Here is a 20161-nt window from a genome sequence, read left to right as displayed (position 1 = left end):
AAAAACACAGCAGTTCCCCTTTAAAGCTTTCTGTTAATGTACAGACTGAAGTGTGTGTGGGGGGGGGGTTGCTTATGTAACAGCTCATCCAATCGGGGGGTTCACTAAGAGCGTAGGGACTCTCTCCGCAGAACAAAACCGTGGCCACGCCCAACCAGGGCGTGTGGGACATGCGTGGGAAGCAGTTCTACGCTGGCATCGAGATCAAGGTGTGGGCCGTGGCCTGCTTCGCCCCCCAGAAACAGTGCCGGGAGGACCTGCTGAAGTGAGTCCAGGCCTGAGTGCCGGCTGGTGGCGCCGCTCTGCCGCGTTCTGAGTATATAAACCAGATGTAAAGCGACGTAAAGCGTTCCTCCTCCGGACGTAAAGACACGTAAAGCGTTCCTCCTCCGGACGTAAAGACACGTAAAGCGTTCCTCCTCCGGACGTAAAGAGGCGTAAAGCGTTCCTCCTCCGGACGTAAAGACACGTAAAGCGTTCCTCCTCCGGACGTAAAGACACGTAAAGCGTTCCTCCTCCGGACGTAAAGACACGTAAAGCGTTCCTCCTCCGGACGTAAAGACACGTAAAGCGTTCCTCCTCCGGACGTAAAGACACGTAAAGCGTTCCTCCTCCGGACGTAAAGACACGTAAAGCGTTCCTCCTCCGGACGTAAAGACACGTAAAGCGTTCCTCCTCCGGACGTAAAGACACGTAAAGCGTTCCTCCTCCGGACGTAAAGAGGCGTAAAGCGTTCCTCCTCCGGACGTAAAGACACGTAAAGCGTTCCTCCTCCGGACGTAAAGACACGTAAAGCGTTCCAGCGTCAAGAGACGTAAAGCGGCGTAAAGCGTTCCTCCTCCGGACGTAAAGACACGTAAAGCGTTCCTCCTCCGGACGTAAAGACACGTAAAGCGTTCCTCCTCCGGACGTAAAGACACGTAAAGCGTTCCTCCTCCGGACGTAAAGACACGTAAAGCGTTCCTCCTCCGGACGTAAAGACGCGTAAAGCGTTCCTCCTCCGGACGTAAAGACACGTAAAGCGTTCCTCCTCCGGACGTAAAGACACGTAAAGCGTTCCTCCTCCGGACGTAAAGACACGTAAAGCGTTCCTCCTCCGGACGTAAAGAGGCGTAAAGCGTTCCTCCTCCGGACGTAAAGAGGCGTAAAGCGTTCCTCCTCCGGACGTAAAGACGCGTAAAGCGTTCCTCCTCCGGACGTAAAGAGGCGTAAAGCGTTCCTCCTCCGGACGTAAAGACACGTAAAGCGTTCCTCCTCCGGACGTAAAGACACGTAAAGCGTTCCTCCTCCGGACGTAAAGACGCGTAAAGCGTTCCTCCTCCGGACGTAAAGACACGTAAAGCGTTCCTCCTCCGGACGTAAAGACGCGTAAAGCGTTCCTCCTCCGGACGTAAAGACGCGTAAAGCGTTCCTCCTCCGGACGTAAAGACGCGTAAAGCGTTCCTCCTCCGGACGTAAAGACGCGTAAAGCGTTCCTCCTCCGGACGTAAAGAGGCGTAAAGCGTTCCTCCTCCGGACGTAAAGAGGCGTAAAGCGTTCCTCCTCCGGACGTAAAGAGGCGTAAAGCGTTCCTCCTCCGGACGTAAAGAGGCGTAAAGCGTTCCTCCTCCGGACGTAAAGAGGCGTAAAGCGTTCCTCCTCCGGACGTAAAGAGGCGTAAAGCGTTCCTCCTCCGGACGTAAAGAGGCGTAAAGCGTTCCTCCTCCGGACGTAAAGACACGTAAAGCGTTCCTCCTCCGGACGTAAAGACACGTAAAGCGTTCCTCCTCCGGACGTAAAGACACGTAAAGCGTTCCTCCTCCGGACGTAAAGACACGTAAAGCGTTCCTCCTCCGGACGTAAAGACACGTAAAGCGTTCCTCCTCCGGACGTAAAGACACGTAAAGCGTTCCTCCTCCGGACGTAAAGACGCGTAAAGCGTTCCTCCTCCGGACGTAAAGACGCGTAAAGCGTTCCTCCTCCGGACGTAAAGACGCGTAAAGCGTTCCTCCTCCGGACGTAAAGACGCGTAAAGCGTTCCTCCTCCGGACGTAAAGAGGCGTAAAGCGTTCCAGCGTCAAGAGACGTAAAGCGTTCCTCCTCCGGACATAAAGAGGCGTAAAGCGTTCCAGCGTCAAGAGACGTAAAGCGTTCCTCCACCGGACGTAAAGACGCGTAAAGCGTTCCTCCGGGCGTAAAACGTTCCTCCTCCGGACGTAAAGACGCGTAAAGCGTTCCAGCGTCAAGAGACGTAAAGTGTTCCTCCACCGGACGTAAAGACACGTAAAGCGTTCCTCCACCGGACGTAAAGACACGTAAAGCGTTCCTCCTCCGGACGTAAAGACACGTAAAGCGTTCCTCCTCCGGACGTAAAGACACGTAAAGCGTTCCTCCTCCGGACGTAAAGACACGTAAAGCGTTCCTCCTCCGGACGTAAAGACACGTAAAGCGTTCCTCCTCCGGACGTAAAGACACGTAAAGCGTTCCTCCTCCGGACGTAAAGACGCGTAAAGCGTTCCTCCTCCGGACGTAAAGACGCGTAAAGCGTTCCTCCTCCGGACGTAAAGACGCGTAAAGCGTTCCTCCTCCGGACGTAAAGAGGCGTAAAGCGTTCCTCCTCCGGACGTAAAGACACGTAAAGCGTTCCTCCTCCGGACGTAAAGACACGTAAAGCGTTCCTCCTCCGGACGTAAAGACACGTAAAGCGTTCCTCCTCCGGACGTAAAGACGCGTAAAGCGTTCCTCCTCCGGACGTAAAGAGGCGTAAAGCGTTCCTCCTCCGGACGTAAAGACGCGTAAAGCGTTCCTCCTCCGGACGTAAAGAGGCGTAAAGCGTTCCAGCGTCAAGAGACGTAAAGCGTTCCTCCTCCGGACGTAAAGAGGCGTAAAGCGTTCCAGCGTCAAGAGACGTAAAGCGTTCCTCCACCGGACGTAAAGACGCGTAAAGCGTTCCTCCGGGCGTAAAACGTTCCTCCTCCGGACGTAAAGACGCGTAAAGCGTTCCAGCGTCAAGAGACGTAAAGTGTTCCTCCACCGGACGTAAAGACACGTAAAGCGTTCCTCCTCCGGACGTAAAGACACGTAAAGCGTTCCTCCACCGGACGTAAAGACACGTAAAGCGTTCCTCCTCCGGACGTAAAGCGTTCGGACTGAAGTCTGAACGCCTCAGGACATGAACACAAAAAGGAGAAACAGGGTAATATCCCAGCCTGTGACCCAGAAACACGCTGCCATGGAACCATGGAAACGCTGCTGAACTCAACACTGTTTCCATGGTGACCGCAGCAGGAAGCAGTTCCATGTGAATGCGTTTCATTACAGGTGAAAGGTCGCACGTTCTGCTCTTTTTAACAGTTTCACCTCAGAATAACCAGATCAATACATGGATCTATTGATCATAATAGATCTATATATGGATCTATTGATTGCAGAGGGATTCAATAGATCCATACATGGATCTATTGGAATCAACTGGAATAAACTCAATCAGTTCGGTTTAAAAACTTTAATTAAAATATTTAAGGTGATTGATCAGGGTGATTGGCTGGTTTACGGCCTCCTGACTGACTGTATTGATCGGGGTGATTGGCTGGTTTACAGCTCCTGACTGACTGTATTGATCGGGGTGATTGGCTGGTTTACAGCCTCCTGGCTGACTGTATTGATCGGGGTGATTGGCTGGTTTACGGCCTCCTGACTGACTGTATTGATCGGGGTGATTGGCTGGTTTACGGCCTGCTGACTGACTGTATTGATCGGGGTGATTGGCTGGTTTACGGCCTCCTGACTGACTGTATTGATCGGGGTGATTGGCTGGTTTACGGCCTGCTGACTGACTGTATTGATCGGGGTGATTGGCTGGTTTACGGCCTCCTGACTGACTGTATTGATCAGGGTGATTGGCTGGTTTACGGCCTCCTGACTGACTGTATTGATCGGGGTGATTGGCTGGTTTACAGCTCCTGACTGACTGTATTGATCGGGGTGATTGGCTGGTTTACAGCCTCCTGACTGACTGTATTGATCGGGGTGATTGGCTGGTTTACGGCCTCCTGACTGACTGTATTGATCGGGGTGATTGGCTGGTTTACGGCCTCCTGACTGACTGTATTGATCGGGGTGATTGGCTGGTTTACGGCCTCCTGACTGACTGTATTGATCGGGGTGATTGGCTGGTTTACGGCCTGCTGACTGACTGTATTGATCGGGGTGGTTGGCTGGTTTACGGCCTGCTGACTGACTGTATTGATCGGGGTGATTGGCTGGTTTACGGCCTCCTGACTGACTGTATTGATCAGGGTGATTGGCTGGTTTACGGCCTCCTGACTGACTGTATTGATCGGGGTGATTGGCTGGTTTACAGCTCCTGACTGACTGTATTGATCGGGGTGATTGGCTGGTTTACAGCCTCCTGACTGACTGTATTGATCGGGGTGATTGGCTGGTTTACGGCCTCCTGACTGACTGTATTGATCGGGGTGATTGGCTGGTTTACGGCCTCCTGACTGACTGTATTGATCGGGGTGATTGGCTGGTTTACGGCCTCCTGACTGACTGTATTGATCGGGGTGATTGGCTGGTTTACGGCCTGCTGACTGACTGTATTGATCGGGGTGGTTGGCTGGTTTACAGCTCCTGACTGACTGTATTGATCGGGGTGATTGGCTGGTTTACGGCCTCCTGACTGACTGTATTGATCGGGGTGATTGGCTGGTTTACAGCCTCCTGACTGACTGTATTGATCGGGGTGATTGGCTGGTTTACAGCTCCTGACTGACCGTATTGATCGGGGTGATTGGCTGGTTTACAGCCTCCTGACTGACCGTATTGATCGGGGTGATTGGCTGGTTTACGGCCTGCTGACTGACTGTATTGATCGGGGTGATTGGCTGGTTTACGGCCTCCTGACTGACTGTATTGATCGGGGTGATTGGCTGGTTTACGGCCTCCTGACTGACTGTATTGATCGGGGTGATTGGCTGGTTTACGGCCTCCTGACTGACTGTATTGATCGGGGTGATTGGCTGGTTTACGGCCTCCTGACTGACTGTATTGATCGGGGTGATTGGCTGGTTTACGGCCTCCTGACTGACTGTATTGATCGGGGTGATTGGCTGGTTTACGGCCTCCTGACTGACTGTATTGATCGGGGTGATTGGCTGGTTTACGGCCTCCTGACTGACTGTATTGATCGGGGTGATTGGCTGGTTTACGGCCTGCTGACTGACTGTATTGATCGGGGTGATTGGCTGGTTTACGGCCTCCTGACTGACTGTATTGATCGGGGTGATTGGCTGGTTTACGGCCTCCTGACTGACTGTATTGATCGGGGTGATTGGCTGGTTTATGGCCTCCTGACTGACTGTATTGATCGGGGTGATTGGCTGGTTTATGGCCTCCTGACTGACTGTATTGATCGGGGTGATTGGCTGGTTTACGGCCTGCTGACTGACTGTATTGATCGGGGTGATTGGCTGGTTTACGGCCTCCTGACTGACTGTATTGATCGGGGTGATTGGCTGGTTTATGGCCTCCTGACTGACTGTAATGATCGGGGTGATTGGCTGGTTTACGGCCTCCTGACTGACTGTATTGATCGGGGTGATTGGCTGGTTTACGGCCTCCTGACTGACTGTATTGATCAGGGTTTGTCTCAGTTAATGCTTTAAAAAATTAATTATCATGGTTTTCTGAATGTTTTCATCACTGAGTTTCTGATGGTGTTTCAGGAGTTTCACTGATCAGCTGAGGAAGATTTCGAAGGACGCCGGGATGCCCATCCAGGGTCAGCCGTGCTTCTGTAAATACGCCCAAGGAGCCGACAGCGTGGAGCCCATGTTCAAGCACCTCAAGATGTCGTACGTCGGCCTGCAGCTGATCGTGGTCATCCTGCCGGGAAAAACGCCGGTCTACGGTAAGAAACCGAAACTCCAGTGAATGAGGAGGATAACTGGGAAATGATCTGTAATGCTGATCACACGCCTTGGTCCTCTGCAGCTGAGGTGAAGCGGGTGGGAGACACGCTCCTGGGCATGGCCACCCAGTGCGTCCAGGTGAAGAACGTGGTGAAGACGTCCCCTCAGACCCTGTCCAACCTCTGCCTCAAGATCAACGCCAAGCTGGGAGGCATCAACAACGTCCTGGTGCCTCATCAGAGGTCGGTCCGCAGCTTCCTCAGAGGGACTCGTTTAGACGCTTTATCAGGAAATGGTGATCACGTGTGGAGGGATAATCACTGCTTTCATATCACTGATTTTACGTGTTGGTTAACTTCTCAGAACTTCTGTGAACTTCTTACATTCAGGTGTTTTATGAACGGCCTGCTGTGGGCAGTAAGGACGAGATCTGTTTAAAGGAGACCGATTCTTTCACCTGTTGTAGTCAGACTTCCACTCTGTTAAAGTAGATCCTTCTGGAACAGAGCGACCCACTGGACTCCACTCTCAGGTCCTCTGACTGACTCTCGGAGCTCGTTATTACAGCCTCAGAGAGCAGCCGGGAGCTGCTGATCCCTCGCTGGTCATGTGATGAACGGCCCAAGTTATTAAAACGCAGCAGAACATGACGGCTGCTGGTCTGTGTCGGGTTTTAGCTTCTAACAGGAAGAACTGTGCTTTAAATGGACAATAACACCCTGATGTTTGTGCTGTTTACTCATGGGGCGTTCATGAGAAATCAGAATTTCTAACTTCCAACTGGTGAAAGAAATGAAGGATCTTGGCAGTGATGTCGTTCCCCGCTGAGAGTCCCAACTTCCAGCGCCAGGGGAGCGCAGCACTGCTGTAAGAACAGGGGGACGAAGTCGTGCACGTTTAAAAAGAAGCTCTGAGCCTCGGAGGCCTCTGTAGAGGACTGGATCAGGTGTTCAGGGTCGGAGCTCCAGGTTTTGGCTGGAAGGTCAGAACGATGGTGGTGAAATGTGTCGGACCTGCTCTGCCTCTCACCTCGTTTCTTCTTCTTCTGTTTTTCCTGCTCTTTGCTCAGGCCCTCAGTGTTCCAGCAGCCCGTCATCTTCCTCGGCGCCGACGTGACGCACCCTCCTGCTGGCGATGGCAAGAAGCCGTCCATCGCGGCGGTGGTGGGCAGCATGGACGGGCACCCCAGCAGATACTGCGCCACCGTGCGAGTCCAGACGTCCCGGCAGGACATGTCTCAGGTGACTTGGGAGGAGTTACAGCGTGGGAACTCCTTTCAGGGTGTTTTCAGGGATTTTAAATGAGACGTGTTGTCTCCACAGGAGCAACTCTTCAGTCAGGAGGTGATCCAGGACCTGACCAACATGGTGCGTGAGCTGCTCATCCAGTTCTACAAGTCGACCCGCTTCAAGCCCACACGCATCATCTATTATCGCGGCGGCGTGTCCGAGGGACAGATGAAGCAGGTGAGGCGGAGTTGTGAGGTCCGGAGCAGGTTCAGGTTGTGGCAGCCCTGCTTGTCTGAGATCAGCGGAATCACATCGTGCCGTTTTGGGTTTCAGGTGGCTTGGCCGGAGCTGATCGCCATCAGGAAGGCGTGCATCAGTTTGGAGGAGGATTACAGGCCCGGCATCACCTACATCGTGGTCCAGAAGCGCCATCACACTCGTCTGTTCTGCTCCGACAAAACTGAAAGGGTAGGTGTGAGTTTGCTGTGAGCCGTACCTCCAGCTGGTTTCTGTGGCCGGAGTCTCACTGTTTGTGGCGCCGCTGCAGGTCGGGAAGAGCGGGAACGTTCCGGCCGGCACCACGGTGGACAGCACCATCACACACCCGTCAGAGTTCGACTTCTACCTGTGCAGCCACGCTGGGATTCAGGTGAGCCAGCCGACTCGTGCAGCTTTTGTTGGCTCAGACGGAGCAGCTGACCCAGGTTTCTTTGTTGTTACCCGTTGCCTAGGGAACCAGTCGCCCCTCCCACTACCACGTCCTGTGGGATGACAACTGTTTCACGGCCGATGAGCTGCAGCTCCTCACCTACCAGCTGTGCCACACCTACGTCCGCTGCACGCGCTCCGTCTCCATCCCAGCACCAGCCTACTACGCCAGGCTCGTGGCCTTCCGTGCACGCTACCACCTGGTGGACAAGGACCACGACAGGTGAGGCGGTCCAGCTCAAAATGACTGAATGAAGCCGTTATTTTCAGCTCTGTCGCTGTCCTGCTGCGCTCCCGTCAGGTCGCGGCGAGCTCGTGCCAGCAGGCAGCTCGCAGCCTGCGTCGGGTCAAGGTGAGAGTCAATGGTGGCGTTCTCACGGGTTTTATTGGACCCTTTGACTGACCCAAAGGTCTGAAGGTGAGAGCACCTTCAACCCTCTTTATCTGGCGTGTTCTCACGGGTTTTATTGGACCGTTTGACTGACCCAAAGGTCTAAAGGTGAGAGCACCTTAAACCCTCTTTATCTGGCGTGTTCTCACGGGTTTTATTGGACCGTTTGACCCAAAGGTCTAAAGGTGAGAGCACCTTAAACCCTCTTTATCTGGCGTGTTCTCACAGGTTTTATTGGACCGTTTGACCCAAAGGTCTAAAGGTGAGAGCACCTTAAACCCTCTTTATCTGGCGTGTTCTCACAGGTTTTATTGGACCGTTTGACTGACCCAAAGGTCTAAAGGTGAGAGCACCTTAAACCCTCTTTATCTGGCGTGTTCTCACGGGTTTTATCGGACCGTTTGACTGACCCAAAGGTCTAAAGGTGAGAGCACCTTAAACCCTCTTTATCTGGCGTGTTCTCACAGGTTTTATTGGACCGTTTGACTGACCCAAAGGTCTAAAGGTGAGAGCACCTTAAACCCTCTTTATCTGGCGTGTTCTCACGGGTTTTATCGGACCGTTTGACTGACCCAAAGGTCTAAAGGTGAGAGCACCTTAAACCCTCTTTATCTGGCGTGTTCTCACGGGTTTTATTGGACCGTTTGACCCAAAGGTCTAAAGGTGAGAGCACCTTAAACCCTCTTTATCTGGCGTGTTCTCACAGGTTTTATTGGACCGTTTGACTGACCCAAAGGTCTAAAGGTGAGAGCACCTTAAACCCTCTTTATCTGGCGTGTTCTCACGGGTTTTATTGGACCGTTTGACTGACCCAAAGGTCTAAAGGTGAGAGCACCTTAAACCCTCTTTATCTGGCGTGTTCTCATGGGTTTTATTGGACCGTTTGACCCAAAGGTCTAAAGGTGAGAGCACCTTAAACCCTCTTTATCTGGCGTGTTCTCACGGGTTTTATTGGACCGTTTGACTGACCCAAAGGTCTAAAGGTGAGAGCACCTTAAACCCTCTTTATCTGGCGTGTTCTCACGGGTTTTATTGGACCCTTTGACTGACCCAAAGGTCTAAAGGTGAGAGCACCTTAAACCCTCTTTATCTGGCGTGTTCTCACGGGTTTAATTGGACCGTTTGACCCAAAGGTCTAAAGGTGAGAGCACCTTAAACCCTCTTTAACTGGCGTGTTCTCACGGGTTTAATTGGACCGTTTGACCCAAAGGTCTAAAGGTGAGAGCACCTTAAACCCTCTTTATCTGGCGTGTTCTCACAGGTTTTATTGGACCGTTTGACTGACCCAAAGGTCTAAAGGTGAGAGCACCTTAAACCCTCTTTAACTGGCGTGTTCTCACGGGTTTTATTGGACCGTTTGACTGACCCAAAGGTCTAAAGGTGAGAGCACCTTAAACCCTCTTTATCTGGCGTGTTCTCACGGGTTTTATTGGACCGTTTGACTGACCCAAAGGTCTAAAGGTGAGAGCACCTCAAACCCTCTTTATCTGGCGTGTTCTCACGGGTTTTATTGGACCGTTTGACTGACCCAAAGGTCTAAAGGTGAGAGCACCTTAAACCCTCTTTATCTGGCGTGTTCTCACAGGTTTTATTGGACCGTTTGACTGACCCAAAGGTCTAAAGGTGAGAGCACCTTAAACCCTCTTTATCTGGCGTGTTCTCACAGGTTTTATTGGACCGTTTGACTGACCCAAAGGTCTAAAGGTGAGAGCACCTTAAACCCTCTTTATCTGGCGTGTTCTCACAGGTTTTATTGGACCGTTTGACCCAAAGGTCTAAAGGTGAGAGCACCTTAAACCCTCTTTATCTGGCGTGTTCTCACGGGTTTTATTGGACCGTTTTACCCAAAGGTCTAAAGGTGAGAGCACCTTAAACCCTCTTTATCTGGCGTGTTCTCACGGGTTTTATTGGACCGTTTGACTGACCCAAAGGTCTAAAGGTGAGAGCACCTTAAACCCTCTTTATCTGGCGTGTTCTCACTGGTTTTATTGGACCGTTTTACCCAAAGGTCTAAAGGTGAGAGCACCTTAAACCCTCTTTATCTGGCGTGTTCTCACGGGTTTTATTGGACCCTTTGACCCAAAGGTCTAAAGGTGAGAGCACCTTAAACCCTCTTTATCTGGCGTGTTCTCACAGGTTTTATTGGACCGTTTGACTGACCCAAAGGTCTAAAGGTGAGAGCACCTTAAACCCTCTTTAACTGGCGTGTTCTCACGGGTTTTATTGGACCGTTTGACTGACCCAAAGGTCTAAAGGTGAGAGCACCTTAAACCCTCTTTATCTGGCGTGTTCTCGCAGGTTTTATTGGACCGTTTGACTGACCCAAAGGTCTAAAGGTGAGAGCACCTTAAACCCTCTTTAACTGGCGTGTTCTCACGGGTTTTATTGGACCGTTTGACTGACCCAAAGGTCTAAAGGTGAGAGCACCTTAAACCCTCTTTATCTGGCGTGTTCTCACGGGTTTTATTGGACCGTTTGACTGACCCAAAGGTCTAAAGGTGAGAGCACCTTAAACCCTCTTTATCTGGCGTGTTCTCACAGGTTTTATTGGACCGTTTGACCCAAAGGTCTAAAGGTGAGAGCACCTTAAACCCTCTTTATCTGGCGTGTTCTCACGGGTTTTATTGGACCCTTTGACTGACCCAAAGGTCTAAAGGTGAGAGCACCTTAAACCCTCTTTATCTGGCGTGTTCTCACAGGTTTAATTGGACCGTTTGACTGACCCAAAGGTCTAAAGGTGAGAGCACCTTAAACCCTCTTTATCTGGCGTGTTCTCACGGGTTTAATTGGACCGTTTGACCCAAAGGTCTAAAGGTGAGAGCACCTTAAACCCTCTTTATCTGGGGTGTTCTCGCGGGTTTTATTGGACCGTTTGACTGACCCAAAGGTCTAAAGGTGAGAGCACCTTAAACCCTCTTTATCTGGCGTGTTCTCACGGGTTTTATTGGACCGTTTGACTGACCCAAAGGTCTAAAGGTGAGAGCACCTTAAACCCTCTTTATCTGGCGTGTTCTCAAAGGTTTTATTGGACCGTTTGACTGACCCAAAGGTCTAAAGGTGAGAGCACCTTAAACCCTCTTTATCTGGCGTGTTCTCTCAGGTTTTATTGGACCGTTTGACCCAAAGGTCTAAAGGTGAGAGCACCTTAAACCCTCTTTATCTGGCGTGTTCTCACGGGTTTTATTGGACCGTTTGACTGACCCAAAGGTCTAAAGGTGAGAGCACCTTAAACCCTCTTTAACTGGCGTGTTCTCACAGGTTTTATTGGACCCTTTGACTGACCCAAAGGTCTAAAGGTGAGAGCACCTTAAACCCTCTTTATCTGGCGTGTTCTCACGGGTTTTATTGGACCGTTTGACTGACCCAAAGGTCTAAAGGTGAGAGCACCTTAAACCCTCTTTAACTGGCGTGTTCTCACAGGTTTTATTGGACCGTTTGACTGACCCAAAGGTCTAAAGGTGAGAGCACCTTTAACCCTCTTTATCTGGCGTGTTCTCACGGGTTTTATTGGACCGTTTGACCCAAAGGTCTAAAGGTGAGAGCACCTTAAACCCTCTTTATCTGGCGTGTTATCGCAGGTTTTATTGGACCCTTTGACTGACCCAAAGGTCTAAAGGTGAGAGCACCTTAAACCCTCTTTATCTGGCGTGTTCTCACGGGTTTAATTGGACCCTTTGACTGACCCAAAGGTCTAAAGGTGAGAGCACCTTAAACCCTCTTTATCTGGGGTGTTCTCACAGGTTTTATTGGACCGTTTGACCCAAAGGTCTAAAGGTGAGAGCACCTTAAACCCTCTTTATCTGGCGTGTTCTCACGGGTTTAATTGGACCGTTTGACTGACCCAAAGGTCTAAAGGTGAGAGCACCTTAAACCCTCTTTATCTGGCGTGTTCTCGCAGGTTTTATTGGACCGTTTGACTGACCCAAAGGTCTAAAGGTGAGAGCACCTTAAACCCTCTTTATCTGGCGTGTTCTCACGGGTTTAATTGGACCCTTTGACTGACCCAAAGGTCTAAAGGTGAGAGCACCTTAAACCCTCTTTATCTGGCGTGTTCTCGCAGGTTTTATTGGACCGTTTGACCCAAAGGTCTAAAGGTGAGAGCACCTTAAACCCTCTTTATCTGGCGTGTTCTCACGGGTTTAATTGGACCGTTTGACTGACCCAAAGGTCTAAAGGTGAGAGCACCTTAAACCCTCTTTATCTGGCGTGTTCTCACAGGTTTTATTGGACCGTTTGACTGACCCACAGGTCTAAAGGTGAGAGCACCTTAAACCCTCTTTATCTGGCGTGTTCTCACGGGTTTAATTGGACCGTTTGACCCAAAGGTCTAAAGGTGAGAGCACCTTAAACCCTCTTTATCTGGCATGTTCTCACAGGTTTTATTGGACCCTTTGACTGACCCAAAGGTCTAAAGGTGAGAGCACCTTAAACCCTCTTTATCTGGCGTGTTCTCACGGGTTTAATTTGACCGTTTGACCCAAAGGTCTAAAGGTGAGAGCACCTTAAACCCTCTTTATCTGGCGTGTTCTCGCAGGTTTTATTGGACCGTTTGACTGACCCAAAGGTCTAAAGGTGAGAGCACCTTAAACCCTCTTTATCTGGCGTGTTCTCACAGGTTTAATTGGACCGTTTGACTGACCCAAAGGTCTAAAGGTGAGAGCACCTTAAACCCTCTTTATCTGGCGTGTTCTCACAGGTTTTATTGGACCGTTTGACTGACCCAAAGGTCTAAAGGTGAGAGCACCTTAAACCCTCTTTAACTGGCGTGTTCTCACGGGTTTAATTGGACCGTTTGACTGACCCAAAGGTCTAAAGGTGAGAGCACCTTAAACCCTCTTTATCTGGCGTGTTCTCACGGGTTTAATTGGACCGTTTGACTGACCCAAAGGTCTGAAGGTGAGAGCACCTTAAACCCTCTTTATCTGGCGTGTTCTCACAGGTTTTATTGGACCGTTTGACTGACCCAAAGGTCTAAAGGTGAGAGCACCTTAAACCCTCTTTATCTGGCGTGTTCTCACAGGTTTAATTGGACCGTTTGACTGACCCAAAGGTCTAAAGGTGAGAGCACCTTAAACCCTCTTTATCTGGCGTGTTCTCACGGGTTTTATTGGACCGTTTGACTGACCCAAAGGTCTAAAGGTGAGAGCACCTTAAACCCTCTTTATCTGGCGTGTTCTCACGGGTTTTATTGGACCGTTTGACCCAAAGGTCTAAAGGTGAGAGCACCTTAAACCCTCTTTATCTGGCGTGTTCTCACGGGTTTTATTGGACCGTTTGACTGACCCAAAGGTCTAAAGGTGAGAGCACCTTAAACCCTCTTTATCTGGCGTGTTCTCGCAGGTTTAATTGGACCGTTTGACCCAAAGGTCTAAAGGTGAGAGCACCTTAAACCCTCTTTATCTGGCGTGTTCTCTCAGGTTTTATTGGACCGTTTGACTGACCCAAAGGTCTAAAGGTGAGAGCACCTTAAACCCTCTTTATCTGGCGTGTTCTCGCAGGTTTTATTGGACCGTTTGACTGACCCAAAGGTCTAAAGGTGAGAGCACCTTAAACCCTCTTTATCTGGCGTGTTCTCTCAGGTTTTATTGGACCGTTTGACTGACCCAAAGGTCTAAAGGTGAGAGCACCTTAAACCCTCTTTATCTGGCGTGTTCTCACGGGTTTTATTGGACCGTTTGACCCAAAGGTCTAAAGGTGAGAGCACCTTAAACCCTCTTTATCTGGCGTGTTCTCACAGGTTTTATTGGACCCTTTGACCCAAAGGTCTAAAGGTGAGAGCACCTTAAACCCTCTTTAACTGGCGTGTTCTCACAGGTTTTATTGGACCGTTTGACTGACCCAAAGGTCTAAAGGTGAGAGCACCTTAAACCCTCTTTATCTGGCGTGTTCTCACAGGTTTTATTGGACCGTTTGACTGACCCAAAGGTCTAAAGGTGAGAGCACCTTAAACCCTCTTTATCTGGCGTGTTCTCACAGGTTTTATTGGACCGTTTGACTGACCCAAAGGTCTAAAGGTGAGAGCACCTTAAACCCTCTTTATCTGGCGTGTTCTCACGGGTTTTATTGGACCGTTTGACCCAAAGGTCTAAAGGTGAGAGCACCTTAAACCCTCTTTATCTGGCGTGTTCTCACGGGTTTTGTTGGACCGTTTGACTGACCCAAAGGTCTAAAGGTGAGAGCACCTTAAACCCTCTTTATCTGGCGTGTTCTCACGGGTTTTATTGGACCGTTTGACCCAAAGGTCTAAAGGTGAGAGCACCTTAAACCCTCTTTATCTGGCGTGTTCTCGCAGGTTTTATTGGACCGTTTGACCCAAAGGTCTAAAGGTGAGAGCACCTTAAACCCTCTTTATCTGGCGTGTTCTCACGGGTTTTATTGGACCGTTTGACCCAAAGGTCTAAAGGTGAGAGCACCTTAAACCCTCTTTATCTGGCGTGTTCTCGCAGGTTTTATTGGACCGTTTGAATGACCCAAAGGTCTAAAGGTGAGAGCACCTTAAACCCTCTTTATCTGGCGTGTTCTCGCAGGTTTAATTGGACCGTTTGACCCAAAGGTCTAAAGGTGAGAGCACCTTAAACCCTCTTTATCTGGCGTGTTCTCACGGGTTTTATTGGACCGTTTGACTGACCCAAAGGTCTAAAGGTGAGAGCACCTTAAACCCTCTTTATCTGGCGTGTTCTCTCAGGTTTTATTGGACCGTTTGACTGACCCAAAGGTCTAAAGGTGAGAGCACCTTAAACCCTCTTTATCTGGCCTGTTCTCACAGGTTTTATTGGACCCTTTGACCCAAAGGTCTAAAGGTGAGAGCACCTTAAACCCTCTTTATCTGGCGTGTTCTCACGGGTTTTATTGGACCGTTTGACCCAAAGGTCTAAAGGTGAGAGCACCTTAAACCCTCTTTAACTGGCGTGTTCTCACAGGTTTTATTGGACCCTTTGACTGACCCAAAGGTCTAAAGGTGAGAGCACCTTAAACCCTCTTTATCTGGCGTGTTCTCACGGGTTTTATTGGACCCTTTGACCCAAAGGTCTAAAGGTGAGAGCACCTTAAACCCTCTTTATCTGGCGTGTTCTCACGGGTTTTATTGGACCGTTTGACCCAAAGGTCTAAAGGTGAGAGCACCTTAAACCCTCTTTAACTGGCGTGTTCTCACAGGTTTTATTGGACCGTTTGACCCAAAGGTCTAAAGGTGAGAGCACCTTAAACCCTCTTTATCTGGCGTGTTCTCTCAGGTTTTATTGGACCGTTTGACTGACCCAAAGGTCTAAAGGTGAGAGCACCTTAAACCCTCTTTATCTGGCGTGTTCTCACAGGTTTTATTGGACCGTTTGACTGACCCAAAGGTCTAAAGGTGAGAGCACCTTAAACCCTCTTTATCTGGCGTGTTCTCACGGGTTTTATTGGACCGTTTGACTGACCCAAAGGTCTAAAGGTGAGAGCACCTTAAACCCTCTTTATCTGGCGTGTTCTCGCAGGTTTTATTGGACCGTTTGACTGACCCAAAGGTCTAAAGGTGAGAGCACCTTAAACCCTCTTTATCTGGCGTGTTCTCACAGGTTTTATTGGACCCTTTGACCCAAAGGTCTAAAGGTGAGAGCACCTTAAACCCTCTTTATCTGGCGTGTTCTCACGGGTTTTATTGGACCGTTTGACCCAAAGGTCTAAAGGTGAGAGCACCTTAAACCCTCTTTAACTGGCGTGTTCTCACAGGTTTTATTGGACCCTTTGACTGACCCAAAGGTCTAAAGGTGAGAGCACCTTAAACCCTCTTTATCTGGCGTGTTCTCACGGGTTTTATTGGACCCTTTGACCCAAAGGTCTAAAGGTGAGAGCACCTTAAACCCTCTTTATCTGGCGTGTTCTCACGGGTTTTATTGGACCGTTTGACCCAAAGGTCTAAAGGTGAGAGCACCTTAAACCCTCTTTAACTGGCGTGTTCTCACAGGTTTTATTGGACCGTTTGACCCAAAGGTCTAAAGGTGAGAGCACCTTAAACCCTCTTTATCTGGCGTGTTCTCACAGGTTTTATTGGACCCTTTGACTGACCCAAAGGTCTAAAGGTGAGAGCACCTTAAACCCTCTTTATCTGGCCTGTTCTCACAGGTTTTATTGGACCCTTTGACCCAAAGGTCTAAAGGTGAGAGCACCTTAAACCCTCTTTATCTGGCCTGTTCTCACAGGTTTTATTGGACCCTTTGACCCAAAGGTCTAAAGGTGAGAGCACCTTAAACCCTCTTTATCTGGCGTGTTCTCTCAGGTTTTATTGGACCGTTTGACTGACCCAAAGGTCTAAAGGTGAGAGCACCTTAAACCCTCTTTATCTGGCGTGTTCTCACAGGTTTTATTGGACCGTTTGACTGACCCAAAGGTCTAAAGGTGAGAGCACCTTAAACCCTCTTTATCTGGCCTGTTCTCACAGGTTTTATTGGACCCTTTGACCCAAAGGTCTAAAGGTGAGAGCACCTTAAACCCTCTTTATCTGGCCTGTTCTCACAGGTTTTATTGGACCCTTTGACCCAAAGGTCTAAAGGTGAGAGCACCTTAAACCCTCTTTATCTGGCGTGTTCTCACGGGTTTTATTGGACCGTTTGACCCAAAGGTCTAAAGGTGAGAGCACCTTAAACCCTCTTTATCTGGCGTGTTCTCACAGGTTTTATTGGACCCTTTGACCCAAAGGTCTAAAGGTGAGAGCACCTTAAACCCTCTTTAACTGGCGTGTTCTCACAGGTTTTATTGGACCGTTTGACTGACCCAAAGGTCTAAAGGTGAGAGCACCTTAAACCCTCTTTATCTGGCGTGTTCTCACTGGTTTTATTGGACCGTTTGACCCAAAGGTCTAAAGGTGAGAGCACCTTAAACCCTCTTTATCTGGCGTGTTCTCACAGGTTTTATTGGACCGTTTGACTGACCCAAAGGTCTGAAGGTGAGAGCACCTTCAACCCTCTTTATCTGGCGTGTTCTCACGGGTTTTATTGGACCCTTTGACTGACCCAAAGGTCTAAAGGTGAGAGCACCTTAAACCCTCTTTATCTGGCGTGTTCTCGCAGGTTTTATTGGACCGTTTGACCCAAAGGTCTAAAGATGAGAGCACCTTAAACCCTCTTTATCTGGCGTGTTCTCACGGGTTTTATTGGACCGTTTGACTGACCCAAAGGTCTAAAGGTGAGAGCACCTTAAACCCTCTTTATCTGGCGTGTTCTCACAGGTTTTATTGGACCGTTTGACTGACCCAAAGGTCTAAAGGTGAGAGCACCTTAAACCCTCTTTATCTGGCGTGTTCTCACGGGTTTTATTGGACCGTTTGACTGACCCAAAGGTCTAAAGGTGAGAGCACCTTAAACCCTCTTTATCTGGCGTGTTCTCACGGGTTTTATTGGACCGTTTGACTGACCCAAAGGTCTAAAGGTGAGAGCACCTTAAACCCTCTTTATCTGGCGTGTTCTCACTGGTTTTATTGGACCGTTTGACCCAAAGGTCTAAAGGAGAGAGCACCTTAAACCCTCTTTATCTGGCGTGTTCTCGCAGGTTTTATTGGACCGTTTGACTGACCCAAAGGTCTAAAGGTGAGAGCACCTTAAACCCTCTTTATCTGGCGTGTTCTCACGGGTTTTATTGGACCGTTTTACCCAAAGGTCTAAAGGTGAGAGCACCTTAAACCCTCTTTATCTGGCGTGTTCTCACAGGTTTTATTGGACCGTTTGACTGACCCAAAGGTCTAAAGGTGAGAGCACCTTCAACCCTCTTTATCTGGGGTGTTCTCACGGGTTTTATTGGACCGTTTGACCCAAAGGTCTAAAGGTGAGAGCACCTTCAACCCTCTTTATCTGGCGTGTTCTCACGGGTTTTATTGGACCGTTTGACCCAAAGGTCTAAAGGTGAGAGCACCTTCAACCCTCTTTATCTGGCGTGTTCTCACGGGTTTTATTGGACCGTTTGACCCAAAGGTCTAAAGGTGAGAGCACCTTAAACCCTCTTTATCTGGCGTGTTCTCGCAGGTTTTATTGGACCGTTTGACCCAAAGGTCTAAAGGTGAGAGCACCTTAAACCCTCTTTAACTGGCGTGTTCTCACGGGTTTTATTGGACCGTTTGACTGACCCAAAGGTCTAAAGGTGAGAGCACCTTAAACCCTCTTTATCTGGCGTGTTCTCGCAGGTTTTATTGGACCCTTTGACTGACCCAAAGGTCTAAAGGTGAGAGCACCTTAAACCCTCTTTATCTGGCGTGTTCTCATGGGTTTTATTGGACCGTTTGACTGACCCAAAGGTCTAAAGGTGAGAGCACCTTAAACCCTCTTTATCTGGCGTGTTCTCACAGGTTTTATTGGACCGTTTGACTGACCCAAAGGTCTAAAGGTGAGAGCACCTTCAACCCTCTTTATCTGGCGTGTTCTCACGGGTTTTATCGGACCGTTTGACCCAAAGGTCTAAAGGTGAGAGCACCTTAAACCCTCTTTATCTGGCGTGTTCTCACGGGTTTTATTGGACCCTTTGACTGACCCAAAGGTCTAAAGGTGAGAGCACCTTAAACCCTCTTTATCTGGCGTGTTCTCACAGGTTTTATTGGACCGTTTGACTGACCCAAAGGTCTAAAGGTGAGAGCACCTTAAACCCTCTTTATCTGGCGTGTTCTCACAGGTTTAATTGGACCGTTTGACTGACCCAAAGGTCTAAAAGTGAGAGCACCTTCAACCCTCTTTATCTGGCGTGTTCTCACGGGTTTTATCGGACCGTTTGACCCAAAGGTCTAAAGGTGAGAGCACCTTAAACCCTCTTTATCTGGCGTGTTCTCACAGGTTTTATTGGACCGTTTGACTGACCCAAAGGTCTAAAGGTGAGAGCACCTTAAACCCTCTTTATCTGGCGTGTTCTCACGGGTTTTATTGGACCGTTTGACTGACCCAAAGGTCTAAAGGTGAGAGCACCTTAAACCCTCTTTATCTGGCGTGTTCTCACAGGTTTTATTGGACCGTTTGACCCAAAGGTCTAAAGGTGAGAGCACCTTAAACCCTCTTTATCTGGCGTGTTCTCACAGGTTTTATTGGACCGTTTGACCCAAAGGTCTAAAGGTGAGAGCACCTTAAACCCTCTTTATCTGGCGAGTTCTCACAGGTTTTATTGGACCGTTTGACTGACCCAAAGGTCTAAAGGTGAGAGCACCTTAAACCCTCTTTATCTGGCGTGTTCTCACAGGTTTTATTGGACCGTTTGACTGACCCAAAGGTCTAAAGGTGAGAGCACCTTAAACCCTCTTTATCTGGCGTGTTCTCACGGGTTTTATTGGACCCTTTGACTGACCCAAAGGTCTAAAGGTGAGAGCACCTTAAACCCTCTTTATCTGGCGTGTTCTCACGGGTTTTATTGGACCGTTTGACTGACCCAAAGGTCTAAAGGTGAGAGCACCTTAAACCCTCTTTATCTGGCGTGTTCTCACGGGTTTTATCGGACCGTTTGACTGACCCAAAGGTCTAAAGGTGAGAGCACCTTAAACCCTCTTTATCTGGCGTGTTCTCACGGGTTTTATTGGACCGTTTGACTGACCCAAAGGTCTAAAGGTGAGAGCACCTTAAACCCTCTTTATCTGGCGTGTTCTCACGGGTTTTATTGGACCGTTTGACTGACCCAAAGGTCTAAAGGTGAGAGCACCTTAAACCCTCTTTATCTGGCGTGTTCTCACGGGTTTTATTGGACCGTTTGACTGACCCAAAGGTCTAAAGGTGAGAGCACCTTAAACCCTCTTTATCTGGCGTGTTCTCACGGGTTTTATTGGACCGTTTGACCCAAAGGTCTAAAGGTGAGAGCACCTTAAACCCTCTTTATCTGGCGTGTTCTCACGGGTTTTATTGGACCGTTTGACTGACCCAAAGGTCTGAAGGTGAGAGCACCTTAAACCCTCTTTATCTGGCGTGTTCTCACAGGTTTTATTGGACCGTTTGACTGAC

At 49.3% G+C, this 20161-nt stretch overlaps 1 protein-coding gene across 3 annotated transcripts in view; it reads left to right on the top strand.

The window, feature by feature from the left end:
* Nucleotides 1-20161, top strand: part of ago4 (argonaute RISC component 4) — a 40281-nt gene that overhangs the window by 16568 nt on the left and 3552 nt on the right. For 2 of the 3 annotated variants that reach the window (XM_072371190.1, XM_072371188.1), the window contains exons 11-18: nt 117-265; nt 5709-5893; nt 5977-6136; nt 6964-7135; nt 7217-7360; nt 7457-7591; nt 7671-7772; nt 7855-8054. In XM_072371190.1, the coding sequence (XP_072227291.1) occupies nt 117-265; nt 5709-5893; nt 5977-6136; nt 6964-7135; nt 7217-7360; nt 7457-7591; nt 7671-7772; nt 7855-8054 (1247 nt within the window). The remainder of the gene's footprint in view (nt 1-116; nt 266-5708; nt 5894-5976; nt 6137-6963; nt 7136-7216; nt 7361-7456; nt 7592-7670; nt 7773-7854; nt 8055-20161) is intronic. The other variant, XM_072371189.1, reaches the window with a different exon arrangement.

The sequence above is a fragment of the Leuresthes tenuis genome, unplaced genomic scaffold (assembly GCF_036924035.1).
Source record: "Leuresthes tenuis unplaced genomic scaffold, fLeuTen1.0.hap1 SCAF_18, whole genome shotgun sequence".
Taxonomy (NCBI): Eukaryota; Metazoa; Chordata; class Actinopteri; order Atheriniformes; family Atherinopsidae; genus Leuresthes; species Leuresthes tenuis.
The sequence above is the reverse complement of the archived record's forward strand: the minus strand, read 5'-3'. Positions and strand labels throughout refer to the sequence as shown.